The sequence below is a fragment of the Somniosus microcephalus genome, chromosome 2, assembly GCF_052327205.1.
Source record: "Somniosus microcephalus isolate GS21.2 chromosome 2, FLI_Smic_1.0, whole genome shotgun sequence".
NCBI lineage: Eukaryota > Metazoa > Chordata > Chondrichthyes > Squaliformes > Somniosidae > Somniosus > Somniosus microcephalus.
The window spans coordinates 184,901,768-184,915,380 of NC_140988.1; the positions used below are offsets into that span (position 1 = coordinate 184,901,768).

Below are 13,613 nucleotides of genomic sequence, written 5' to 3' on the forward strand. Positions count from 1 at the left end.
TGATATTCTGTCATGTCATGTTACATTTACTGTGGTGTTTCCTTATTCCTTTTTGCATTTATTGTAATGTTCCCTCATACCTTGTTTATATTTCTTGTGCCTTTTAAGATGTTTTGAAATTTTATTCATGTTTAGGGTCACTTGATAGATTTAAAGTTGAGGGAAATAAAATTCTCTGCTTTGCAGTCTGGTGAAAAGACTCCAAATTCCTATTTTTTTTGTGCAAGATCAAGATGAAATACGCAATGTTTGCAAGTTGTGTTAATATAAATCCTTGATCCTTTGCTCCTGGGAAAACTGGTAGCTAGAATTGATGCCAGCACAATTGTAAAGTGCGTGAGAGAGGTCTATCTCGTATGCTGTATGGAAATATAAAACATCCCTGATAGAGATTGGGCCAGAAATTCGGGCCCCCACAGGTGAGTACGCGCTGGGTACTCGTGCGTAGGCCCAACGAAAGTGCTGGTTTCGCGCATGTGTGGGAAACCGGAACTTTTGTTCCCTTAAAGGAAGGGGTTCACAGGTCGAACGCGTACGCCTGGAAACTTCCATTTTTTTTGCAGGTTTCTCCAGGAGAGTAAGTCTCCAGGAGCTACGCTTTTAAAAAGCAGTCGCAAGGCCTGCTTTTAACAAGGTAAGTGGTGAATTAAGTAAAATTTAAACATTTTTTCCACAGGTTTATTATTTTTAAATACTCATTTAAAGAAAGGTAAGTTTATTTTTAGCCCCGTTAGAAACTGTAATTAATTTTTTCAAAAATTAAAATTATTGTTTAAAATAGTTATTTTATGTAATTTACAGTTATTTTAAAAATGTGTTTTTAAAAATTTATTTGAAGTTTTAGTTATGTTTTGGGGCTGAATTGTATTCATAGATTTGACAGGTCTTCCTGTCAAATCTATGAATACAGATTCCCATCTACCATTGGCTCTCCATGGCCCACGTGATCCCAGGGGACGCTTCGAAATAACTGCGCCCCTGGGATACGCAAGCACTGCGTGCCGGCAGTTGGAGCAGGCCCAGGATCGGAATACCACGTGGGCCCACTGCACAACGGCTGGCGCGCTAGGTGAGTGCAGGTCGGAGGCTTGCACCCGCGGGATGCCTCCGACCCGAATTTCTGGGCCATTATATTAAATGTTTTTGTAGTGCTATATAAATGTTTTATTCTAAACTTTTTTATTTTTTTTTAATTTTTTTTTTAAAAAGGTCAATTTAGAACATAAGAAACAGGAGCAGGAGTAGGCCAATCGGCCCCTCGAGCCTGCTCCGCCATTCAATAAGATCATGGCTGATCTGATCTTGGCCTCAACACCACTTTCCCGCTCTCTCCCCATACCCTTGACTCCCTTGTAGTTCAAATGTCTGTCAATCTCTACCTTGAATATATTCAATGACTCCGCCTCCACAGCTCTCTTGGGTAGAGAATTCCAAAGATTCACGACCCTCAGAGAAGAAATTCCTCCTCATCATCGTCTTAAATGGGCGACCCCTTATTCTGAAACTATGCCCCCTAGTTCTGGATACCCCACTAGGGGAAACATGCTCTCAGCATCCACCCTGTCAATCCCCCTCAGAATGTTATATGTTTCAATAAGATCACCTCTCATTCTTCTAAACTCCAGTGAGTATAGGCCCAACCTGCTCAACCTTTCATCATACGTCAACCCCTTCATCCCAGGAATCAACCGAGTGAACCTTCTCTGCACTGCCTCCAATGCAAGTATATCCCTCCTTAAATATGGAGACCAAAACTGTACGCAGTACTCCAGGTGCGGTCTCACCAGCGCCCTGTAAACTTCCCTAATTTTATACTCCATACCCCTTGCAATAAAGGCCAACATTCCATTAGCCTTCCTAATTACTTGCTGTACCTGCATGCTAACTTTTTATGTTTCATGTACTAGGACCCCCAGATCCCTTTGTACCATAGTATTTTGTAGTCTCACTCCATTTAAATAATTTGCTTTTTCATTCTTCCTTCCAAAGTGGATAACCTCACATTTTCCCACATTATACTCCATCTGCCAAATTTTTGCCTACTCACTTAACCTATCTATATCCCTTTGCAGACTCTTTGTGTCCTCCTCACAACTTGCTAACCCACCTACTTTTGTATCATCAGCAAATTTGGCTACAGTACACTCGGTCTCTTTATCCAAGTCATTAATATAGACTGTAAATAGTTGAGGCCCCAGCACTGATCCCTGTGGCACCCCACTAGTTACTGATTGCTAACCGGAAAATGACCCATTTATCCCGACTCTGTTTTCTGTTAGTTAGCTAATCCTCTATCCATGCCAATATATTACCCCCAACCCTGTGCGCTCTTATCCTGTGCAGTAACCTTTTATGTGGCACTTTATCGAATGCATTCTGGAAATCCAAATACAGTACATCTACTGGTTCCCCTTTATCCACCCTGTTTGTTACACCCTCAAAGAACTCTAGCAAATTTGTCAAACACGATTTCCCTTTCATAAAACCATGTTGACTCTGCTTGATTGTCTTATGATTTTCTATTACCTCCTTAATAATGGATTCCAGCATTTTCCCAATGACAGATGTTAGGCTAACTGGCCTATAGTTTCCTGCTTTCTGTCTCCCTCCTTTCTTGAATAGTGGTGTTACATTTGCGGTTTTCCAATCCGCTGGGACCTCTCCAGAATCCAGGGAATTTTGGTAGATTACAACCAACACATCCACTATCTCTGCAGCCACTTCTTTTAAGACCCTAGGATGCAGGCCATCAGGTACTTGTTGGCCTTTAGCCCTATTAGTTTGTCTAGTACTTTTTCTCTAGTGATAGAGATTGTTTTAAGTTCCTCTCTCTCTATAGCCCCTTGATTATCTATTATTGTTGGGATGTTTTTAGTGTCTTCTACCGTGAAGACCGATCCAAAATAATTGTTTAGAGTTTCTGCCATTTCTCTATTTCCCATTATTAATTCCCCAGTCTCATCCTCTAAGGGACCAACGTTTACTTTAGCTACTCTCTTCCTTTTTATATACCTATATAGAAGCTCTTACTGTCTGTTGTTATATTATTTGCTAGTTTACTCTCATACTCTATCTTCTCCCTCTTTAATTTTTTTAGTCATCCTTTGCTGGTTTCTAAAAAATTTCCCAATCCTCTGGCTTACCACTAATCTTCGCAACATTGTATGCCTTTTCTTTCAATTTGATACCATCCTTAACTTCCTTATTTAGCCACGGATGGAGCATCATTCTCGTAGATCCTTTGCTGAGATTTATGAAATATCTGCTTAAATGTCTGCCACTGCTGATCTACCGTCTTACCCTTTAATCTATTTTCCCAGTCCACTTTAGCCAACTCTGTCCTCATACCCTTGTAATTGCCTTTATTTAAGTTTCTTCTCTTCTTAGGCAGCCCCTCGGAACCGAGGATGACTTGCTTCCATATTAAAAATGAGTTCACAGGTGACTGATGAGTCCAGTGCGGAACCTACAGTCTCTGTCACAGGTGGGGCAGATGGTGGTTGAAGGGGCGGGTGGGTGGGGTGCTTGGGTTGACGTGCGCTGCTTGCGCTTGGCTCCGCTTGCTCCCGGCGAAGAGACTTGAGGTGTTTGGCGCTTTCCCGGATGCTTCTCCTCCACTTTGTACGGTCTTGGGCCAGGGATTCCTAGGTGTCGATGGGGATGTTACACTTTTTCAAGGAGACTTTGAGGGTGTCCTTGAAGTGTTTCCTCTGCCCACCTGGGGCTCTCTTGCCGTGCCGGAGCTCCGAGTAGAGCGCTTCTTTTGGGAGTCTCGTATTGGGCATGCGGACAATGTGACCCGTCCATCGGAGTTGATTGAGCTTGGTCAAAGCTTCGATGTTGGCCTGAGCAAGAACACTGACGTTTAAGTTTAGGACACTAGTTTCAGACCCAAGTTTCTCACCCTCAAACTGAATCTGAAATTCTACCATGCTATGATCACTCTTTTTATAAGAGCATAAAACATTTTTTAGGATCAGGAAATGGCTATTAGGCCCCAAAGTGTGTCTCTCTCCCGAGATCAACTCCCACTTTACCTGTCTTCTCACCTTATCGCTCCTTTGAACCCATTTATATTATATGCTTCAATGGCCTTTAATGGGTAACTTATTTCACAGGCTGTTGTTGGGTGAAGAAGTTTCAGCTCACTTCGCTTCGTACTCCTGAGTTCCTAAATTTTAACTTGTGTCTCTTGGTGTTTGAATCCTTTGCCCGAATGAATGATTTACCATGATCAATTTGTCAGCCCCCCTTCCTAATCTTGAAAACTTAATAAGGCCATTGCAAAATCTCTTTTTGAAAGAAAATTTATGAAACACTGGAGTTTTCTTTTGCACTACTGTAGCCCCTCATACTAACACTTTGATAGCATTACCATTTGTACATGATGATAGCTCATTTACTAATAGACAAACCATATAACTTTAATTATAAAACAGCTATTATCTTCCATCTTTATTACAGAGTGCTGGAAATGTAACAGACTCCCATGTTCGCACCTGGTGTTGGTTGAATTGGCCCTCAGTTCTTCAGTATGATCCCTGGGAAAATTAGTCTTTTTCTGTTTTTTCCAGCTGTCTTTACTGATTAATTAGTCTCAACAAAATGTTTGAACTGACTCACATGTATGATAGATACGACTATAAAGTATATAAACACTATAAAAGGTGTGTGAACAATTAAGATACACTGTACCTAATAAGAATATCTTCCTTTGCAATTGCGAATATAGATTGGTTGAAATGTTCCGTATGAGCTTCGATAACTTCTGAAATCTGGCTTCATCCATTTTAATGGCCTGTATTTCATTCTCCGTTTTCTTTGAATAACTTGGGATGAAAAAGGATATGTAGATTCCAGTTGACAATTTATCAAGTGTTAAATTAAAACCACAATTGCTTGTAAATTTTCTTAAAACATGATTCATCGTTTTAAAAAAAGCAAATCTCCTGACCACAATTGACATACATATAATCTGTCTACAAAATATTAACAGTCATGTGCCTAGTGCTTACTTGCTACGTTTTTCTACTTCTGTCCCAATTTTATCACGTGCGTGTAGCAGAAAGAAGCACTTTCAAATGGGAAATATACTAAGCACTGTTGTACCTCTAATATCCACCTCTCAGCGCTGCCCACAGCCAGCTTTCCTACTAACTGTTTTCTAATATCTTACATCGTTTAAAAATTAATCTGTTTACATACATTTTAATCTTTTTAAAAAAATCCAATTTTGAATTACATATCCTGAATTAATTAATTTAATTAAATTGTCTTCAGCTGGCCAAAGAGCAATTTAAAACAGTCAGCCTCGATTTAAAGCTATCTCCAAAATTAAGCCAGTAGGCAGCCCCAAAATAAATCAATCAAATAAAATCAGGCTGCAAATAAATGAAATGAAATTGGGCTTGGGTGGGAGTGGGTCAGTGAATTAATTAATTAAATGATTTGTGGCTGAATAAATGAAATTGGCGGTCCACTTTGACCTTATGCTCTTTTTTTTCTTCCATGGCTCCTTTTATGTACTCGGGTCGTGCTATCTCTCCAGTCTTCCATATCCATTCCTCCTTCCAACTCTATTCTTCATTTGGATTTATATCAAACTGCAACCCTTCCAGCAGAACACATCTCCCACTCCTTATTGCCTACAACCTCACCAATGCTCACTACCATCACAGATACCCATTGTTTACCTAGGACTTGCTACCAATCTTCAAACTATTTCTTCCCCTAACTACCTACTCACTCAAATACTAAGTACCCTTCAATACCTATTGCCCATAATCCAAACTTCTCACTCCCTCCTCAGCTGCCCTTTTCCGCTGTAATCCGGACTCCGGGGCGATTGGTGGCAGGGGACTGGAATCCGTAAAATGTTCTGGAATCCGGACACCCTGAGGGAGGCTTGACAAAAGCGCAACCTGGAACCAGGCATTTCCGGACTCGGCACGTGTTTCTGATGTCCGAAGTCCAGAAATATCGCAACCTGGGCTCGGGCGTTTCTGGACTTCGAACATCAGAAACACGTTCCGAAGTCCGGAAAAACCCGAAAACCGGCTCGGACTCGGTCCCGAGGTTGCCGGATTCGGGACGTTCTTCCTGTACCTCATATCCTCAGTTCTTTTCTCTGCCAACTACTCACTACTCTCCAAAATACTCACTACCTCAACATTACATCAGAATCTTAAACTACTCCCACATCATCACAAAACCCACAACTCCTTCCAAACAAATCCTGACTGACACTAGGTCCACGTCCTTATACAACACCACATCATTTGTTTTCCCATCAGCAAAACGAGGGAGATGCAAGTTATTTTCTACCTCAAAAAAAATAAGCCTCTCTGCTCCTGTGGTCTCGATCACTGACGACCCATCTCCGACCTCTTTGTCTATGTCTCCCACCCACATCTCCCTACCCCACTTCTGCGTCTGCCCCTAGGGGAAAAAACCTCTTCTTCCAAATCGCTTACAACTGCACAAATGCCTAGCCGTTGGCCCTCCATTCACCACAGCACTTCAGCTGTTGATTTGTTCAAACCCTCCCTCAACTACCCCCCTGGTACAGCCTCCATCTTTCAGGTACAAGGGGTGCTAATGAATTCATCGGCAGATCTGACTGAACCACAGCAAGCTCTACTCGGCCTTGCTCTCTTCTCCCATGGCTGTTCACTATTCTAGGATCATCCTGGAGAACAAAGATAACACTTCTTTTCTCCACAGCCATCTGTTTCCTTAAATCCTCTCCCCTGCGTCCTTCACCCTCGCCTCTAACAATAAGTGCGAGGAGCTCATCGACTTCTTTCTCACAAAGAAGAAACTCACCAAGGTATGGGGAGACTAGAGAAGCTGGGATTGTTCTCCTTGGAGCAGAGAAGGATAAGGGGAGATTTAATAAAGAGGTGCAAAATTATGAAGGATTTTGATGGTGGTTGGGGAGAAACTGATTCCACCGATAGGAGGATCATTAACTTCCTTTTTTCTATGCTAAATGGATTGTATAAATGAAAATTGTTGTTTTACCTGCTCTCTAACTTGCCCACACTTGTTACCCCTTTCTCCTTTCAGTCTTGGCAAAGGCTGCTGGTGGTTTGGAATGTCTGTTCAGCTTTTCCAAAGGCTGTGAGAATTTTTGGTCTCCTATTCCGCCACGTCTCTTAAGTGTTTACATCGCATTAAATTTCATCTGAATTAACAATAGGCTACGTCCCTGAGCATGCCCAAAGCTGCACCTGGAGCTATGAGTAATTATGTACTGAGCTGACTACGAGAAATTGTGTGCTATCAACGCAGCATACCTCAACTTAGCTTTTCACTTATTTCTAGCCATTTGAGATTAAACTGCACCTGTATTGGAAAACCTGGGCTAATGTGTCCACTGCCCACCTTACAGGGTAACACAAATATACATTTAATCAGGTCTCACAACTTATTTCTCAATAGCACAGTGTACCCAGTGACTTAAGGCATCAATCGTATATTTAACTGCCAAAATGGTGGGTTGGCACAGCTTTAAAATATATTAGTTGATCTCCTGTAGCATTGCGTGTGGGTAATCGAGATCAAGCAGGATTAGAGGTGGGGAGTCTAATTAGACCGACGGGGGAGAGGGAGAAGAAGGTGGAGACGGAGATGGTGGAGAAGCGGAGAATGGATGAGGGGGAAGAGGAGGGGACAAGAGGAGGCGGCGGCAGTGGAGGAGGGAGAGAAAGGTGGGGACAGTGGGAGCACACATGTTAAAGACCTGACTTGCAATCAAGCTTTTGGCTTAGCTGAAACATTGATTATTGCAGAAGCACCAGTGGTGGGGTGTGATGCGGCACGGATACTTGAAAACAAAATATGAATAAGCACATGTTGTCCTATTAATAACTACTATTACAGTGTCACCTACAGGCATAACAGGTACTGCACAGAATTCTTTGATCTACATTAATAATTAATGTTCCTGATGAATTCTGAAACTAGAAATTGTAAATTAATAAATATTTCAATCAGTAACATTTAAAAAACCAGGCTAAATGTGGAACCTTACCTGTATTCAGTAAGTTTGATACCCTGAAAAGAAAAAACAAAAAGATGTTTGTGAAAATGTTGAAATACAGTGTACTTCATTTTCTCCTGGGGGAGAAAAAAAAAGCTGAATGTGGGGAATGACCTGAATATGTTTAGGGAGGGGCACCTCTGTCCAACAGTCTTCTGTTATGAAGGGATGGCATTTGTGAAGCTTGTGTGGGGTGGGATGTGTGATCTTGGGCTGGCCACCCTGCTTCCTTCAGTAATAGCCATGGTCTCATTCCAAACTTCCCTCCGGTTTTCCGTCCTGTTTTAGGTTGTGAAGGTGAGCCTGTTGCACAGGGTGGGGCTGCTTCTACACTAATCTGTTGGGAAGTATAGGAAGAGTTCCGGGGTGTGGAGGTGGGGGGGCATAGGCTGGCTAACACTGAAATCTGTGAAATATTGCAGGGTTCTTACGGTGGTGCTTCTTCTGGAGATACAGGAATGGGCATGCTGGGAACGATGAACTTTGTCAGCTAACTGGTGAAAGGACATAATCTGGGCCTGATGGCGGAACCAGACTAATCTGTTGATGCCCTTCTTATGCCAGGCTCTGAATCCACGTGGGAAGAGTCTTGGAGTTCCCCATTGTGCCAGATTGGGGAAATGACTGATGGGCTCATTGAGATCTTCAGGGAAGCACAGACCTTCCTCCAGGCTGAGGATTGCAGCAAGGATGGGGTGTTTTTGGCTCTTTGTTGGCCTCTTCTAAGTGTACAAATGGTAATTTATGGAAGTATGTGGTAGGGAGATACTGGTCTCCTTTCCATAGACATGGATTTTGATGAGTGGCTAGGGGCCAGGCCACAATCAATTTGGACCTGGGCTGCCGAGTAAGTTCATCTAACATGATCATTCCCCTATCTCAAGTGCCTGAAATTTGGTGGGCTATTTTGGAATTCTGAAGGTGCTTGATGCATATTTGTGGCCTCTTAGTCTCCCAGTGGAACTTAGAGATGTCCATGACTCTGAAATGTTGGGCTTTTTTTTTATTCGTTTATGGAATGTGGGTGTCGCTGACAAGGCCAGGATTTATTGCCCATCCCTAATTGCCCTTGAGAAGGTGGTGGTGAGCCACCTTCTTGAACCGCTGCAGTCTGTGTGGTGAAGGTACTCCCACAGTGCTGTTAGGTAGGGAGTTCCAGGATTTTGAACCAGTGACGATGAAGGATCGCCGATATACTTCCAAGTCAGGATGGTGTGTGACTTGGAGGGGAACTTGGAGGTGGTGGTGTTCCCATGCGCCTGCTGCCCTTGTCCTTTTAGGTGGAAGAGGTCGCGGGTTTGGGACATACTGTCGAAGAAGCCTTGGTGAGTTGCTGCAGTGCATCTTGTAGATGGTACACACTGCAGCCACGGTACGCCGGTGGTGGAGGGAGTGAATGTTTAAGATGGTGGATGGGGTGCCAATCAAGCGGGCTGCTTTGTCCTGGATGGTGTCGAGCTTCTTGAGTGTTGTTGGAGCTGCACTCATCCAGGCAAGTGGAGAGTATTCCTTCACACACCTTACTTGTGTTTTGTAGATGGTGGAAAGGCTTTGGGGAGTTGGGAGGTGAGACACTCGCCGCAGAATACCTAGCATCTGACCTGCTCTTGTTGCCACAGTATTTACGCGGCTGGTCCAGTTAAGTTTCTGGTTAATGGTGACCCCCAGGACGTTGTTGGTGGGGAATTCGGCGATGGTAATGCCGTTGAATGTCAAGGGGCTGTAGTTAGACTCTCGCTTGTTGGAAATAGTCATTGCATGGCACTTCTGTGGCGCGAATGTTACCTGCCACTTATCAGCGCAAGCCTGAACATTGTCCAGGCCTTGTTGCATGCGGGCATGGACTGCTTCATTATCTGAGGAGTTGTGAATGGCACTGAACACTGTGCAGTCATCAGCGAACATCCCCATTTCTGACCTTATGTTGGAGGGAAGGTCATTGATGAAGCAGCTGAAGATGGTTGGGCCTAGGACACCGCCTCGAGCAACTCCTGCAGCAGTGTCCTGGGGCTGTGATGATTGACCTTCAACCACCACCACCATCTTCCTTTCTGCTAGGTACGACTCCAGCCAGTGGAGAGTTTCCACCCCCTCGATTCCCATTGACTTCAGTTTTGCTAGGGCTCCTTGATGCCACACTCGGTCAAATGCTGCCTGGATGTCAAGGGCAGTCACTCTCACCTCACCTCTGGAATTCAGCTCCTTTGTCTATGTTTTGTCCAAGACTGTAATGAGGTCAGGAGCAGAGTGGTCTTGGCAGAACCCAAACTGGGCATTAATGAGCAGGTTATTGGTGAGTAAGTTTCGCTTGATAGCACTGTTGATGACGCCTTCCATCAGATTGCTGATGATTGAGAGTAGACTGATGGGTCGGTAATTGGCTGGATTGGATTTGTCCTGCCTTTTGTGGACAAGACATTCCTGGGCAGTTTTCCACATTGTCGGATAGATGCCAGTATTGTAACTGTACTGGAACAGCTTGGCTAGAGGCGTGGCTAATTTTGGAGCACATGTCTTCAGCACGACAGCGGGATATTGTCGGGGCCCATAGCCTGTGCTGTATCCAGTTCGCTCAGCCATTTCTTGATATCACGTGGAGTGAATCTAATTGGCTGAAGACTGGCTTCTGTGATGGTGGGGACCTCGGGAGGAGGCCGATAGGGATCATCCACTTGGCACTTCTGGCTAAAGATGGTTGTAAATGCTTCAGCCTTGTCTTTTACACTCACGTGGTGGTCTCCACCATCATTGAGGATGGGGATATTCATGGAGCCTCCTCCTCCCATTAGTTGCACCACCATTCACGACTGGATGTGGCAGGACTGCAGAGCTTTGATCTGATCCGTTGATTGTGGGATCGCTTAGCCCTGTCTATTAGCATGCTGCTTCCGCTTTTTAGCATGCATGTAGTCCTGTGCTGCAGCTTCCCCAGGTTGGCACCTCATTTTTAGGTACACCTGGTGCTGCTCCGGGCATGCTCTTCTGGTGGCTGGTACCTCTAAGCAGCATTTGAAAGGAAGGAAGGGAGAATATTCTTTATTGTGTTCACCCTACCCAGGAGTGATGTGGGCAAGTGGATTCAATCTGTCTTGCATGTGTTCAGCTTCTAAAGTAAAGCACTAACACTCTGAATTGCATGTACAGTCTTTTACTATATTAGCTGGGCAGTGTTGACTGAAAAATGTACCTCTTCAATGAGATAATTGGACATTGCAAGACAATTAATGAACTTAAACAAGGAACCTATGTTTTGACCATGTGACTCATAGTCTCTATTTAGTCATTTCAACAGTTAATAAAGTATTGAGTTACTAACATAATTCATTGGAGCGCCCTTATGATGGATTAGAGGAAGCACAAGAAAAATATCAAAAATGGGACCTACTGTAGCCTGAGCCTGACTTGGCTGCAGTTTACTTTCTTCTTGAGCTTGACTTGGCTGACCTTTACTTTCTTCTTGCTCAATGACCTTTTGTGTTGTTTTGATGGATTTATTTATTTGATCTAAGTTGTTCGTCCATTCCTTGATGATCTTTTGGAGTTTTCCCAAAGCAACCCTCTTTTCAACGTCAATGAGTTCCAAGGTTGCTTTTTCGTCACTGTTCAGGATTTTTCTTACTGTTTCATATTGGTTGGAAATCTGTTCTTTGAGGTGTTCTGCTGAGCTCTGAACAATGACAAGAATGTGACTTAGAAACATCAAAATAGAAGGAAGGGCAATTAATGATCCACAATACAATCAGATTCAGAAGGGTTCAGGGTGCAATTCAAGGTCTGAGGCTGTTAGCTGCATGTCTTAGTTTCAGCTGGGCAGAACACTGCATACACTGCCGTGCGATGTTTTACTACATTAAAGGTGCTATATAAATACAAGTTATTGTAGGTGTGTGGTGATTATTCCTTGTTTAGTAAAAGTATTGTGATTGGTTGTTTGTTAACTGCCTTGGGATATATGTTGTAATCTCATTGGTAGTTGATGATCACATGATGTGTTGTGGCCACCTTAAATTCAGTTCTTTTCCAGCTTTGGTTGGGACTGGATGTGGGAAGATGTGCTGCAGATTTTAAAGTTAATAAAGCCTAGTTTTGGAAGGCAAATCTATTCTTTATTTCAATTTATTAACTTTATGTTAGAATGGAGCGATATCTTCAACCAGAACGATTCAAGGCTGACCCCAATTCTGCTGGAGTGGATGATAAATGGAAACATTGGTATTGTACATTTAAAAACTTTTTGGGCGTGTTGGATCAAGAGTCTCTAAATAAGCTGAATATGCTGATCAACTACATTGCTCCGGATGTATATAAATATATTTTGGACTGTAAAACTTATGAAGTGGCTATTTCTACATTGGAAAAGATTTTTGTTAAACCAAAGAATGAGGTATTTGCACGTCACCTTCTATCTGCCCGTAGGCAGCAGGTGGGAGAATCTTTGGATACTTATTTACAAGCACTTCGGTGCCTTAGTGTTAACTGTAATTATAAGGCCGTGACGGCTGAAGAATATAAGGAAGAATCGGTACGGGATGCTTTTATTAATGGATTACTGTCTAGATCAATTCGTCAGCGGTTGTTAGAAAATAAGACTTTGGATCTTAAAAGTGCTTTTGAGCAAGCTTCTACATTGGATGTGGCTCAGAGAAGTTTGGATTCTTATGCTCTTTTTAATCGGCCTGCGACTATGGTTTCGGCAGTTTCGGATGAAAAGGAATTATGTGGACTTAATGGGAGTGGTTTACTAGATTCTGAAACAGTTTCTACTTCGGCGGCTGTTGCCTCTAGGATTCAGAAGTGTTATTTTTGTGGGAATATCCGGCACCCTCGTCTGAAGTGTCCTGCTCGGGAGGCTGTGTGTAGTAAATGCGGCAAGAGAGGTCATTATGCACGCGTGTGCAAATCATCAGGTTTAATTACCTCCTCCTCTCCTGGTGTGGGAGGGCCCTCCTCCACTACCTCCTCTGTGACTATTCAGCCTTTAGATAGGGCGTTTATTGCATCAATTTCTGCTGCATTTGCTCATGGCCTAAACAAAGCTTTGGTTACGGCTCAAGTTAATGGGTTGGAAGTGAAGGCCCTTATAGATACGGGCAGTACTGAGAGTTTTATAAGTCTTCAGTTTGCAAAGGAGAAGCATTTGAAAATTTTGCCTGTTACGTATCAGGTGTGTATGGCTCAGACGACCCTTACTTCACAAATAGCTGGTTGTTGCTTTGTGAAAATGATTCTTCGAGGTAATACGTATACTGATATACGCCTATCTGTTTTGTCTAATCTCTGTGCGGATATTTTGATTGGACATGATGTGCTTCAGTTACACGAGTCTCTTAGTCTTTCATTTGGAGGGACCAAGCCACCTTTATCTATTTGTGGATTAACCTCTTTATCTATTTCTCCATTATCACTTTTTTCCAATTTGATGTCGGATTGTAAGCCAATTGCTACCAAGTCAAGAAGATATAGAAGTCAGGATAGAGAATTTATTAATTCTGAAGTTCAACGTCTCTTATTGGAAGGAATCATTGAACCTAGTTGTTCGCCTTGGCGAGCACAGGTAGTTGTCATGACT

At 43.0% G+C, this 13,613-nt stretch overlaps 2 protein-coding genes across 3 annotated transcripts in view; one reads left to right on the top strand and one right to left on the bottom strand.

Moving 5' to 3' along the window:
* zcchc4 (zinc finger, CCHC domain containing 4) overlaps positions 1 to 13,613 on the top strand; it is a 104,230-nt gene that overhangs the window by 25,352 nt on the left and 65,265 nt on the right. The window lies entirely within an intron of this gene.
* The window catches only part of LOC147123155 (zinc-binding protein A33-like), a 58,653-nt gene that overhangs the window by 5,834 nt on the left and 39,206 nt on the right, over positions 1 to 13,613 (bottom strand). The window contains exons 4-6 of the mRNA XM_085968023.1: positions 11,430 to 11,711; positions 8,036 to 8,058; positions 4,696 to 4,829 (exon numbers count right to left, since the gene is read on the bottom strand). Of these exons, the coding sequence (XP_085824149.1) occupies positions 4,696 to 4,829; positions 8,036 to 8,058; positions 11,430 to 11,711 (439 nt within the window). The remainder of the gene's footprint in view (positions 1 to 4,695; positions 4,830 to 8,035; positions 8,059 to 11,429; positions 11,712 to 13,613) is intronic.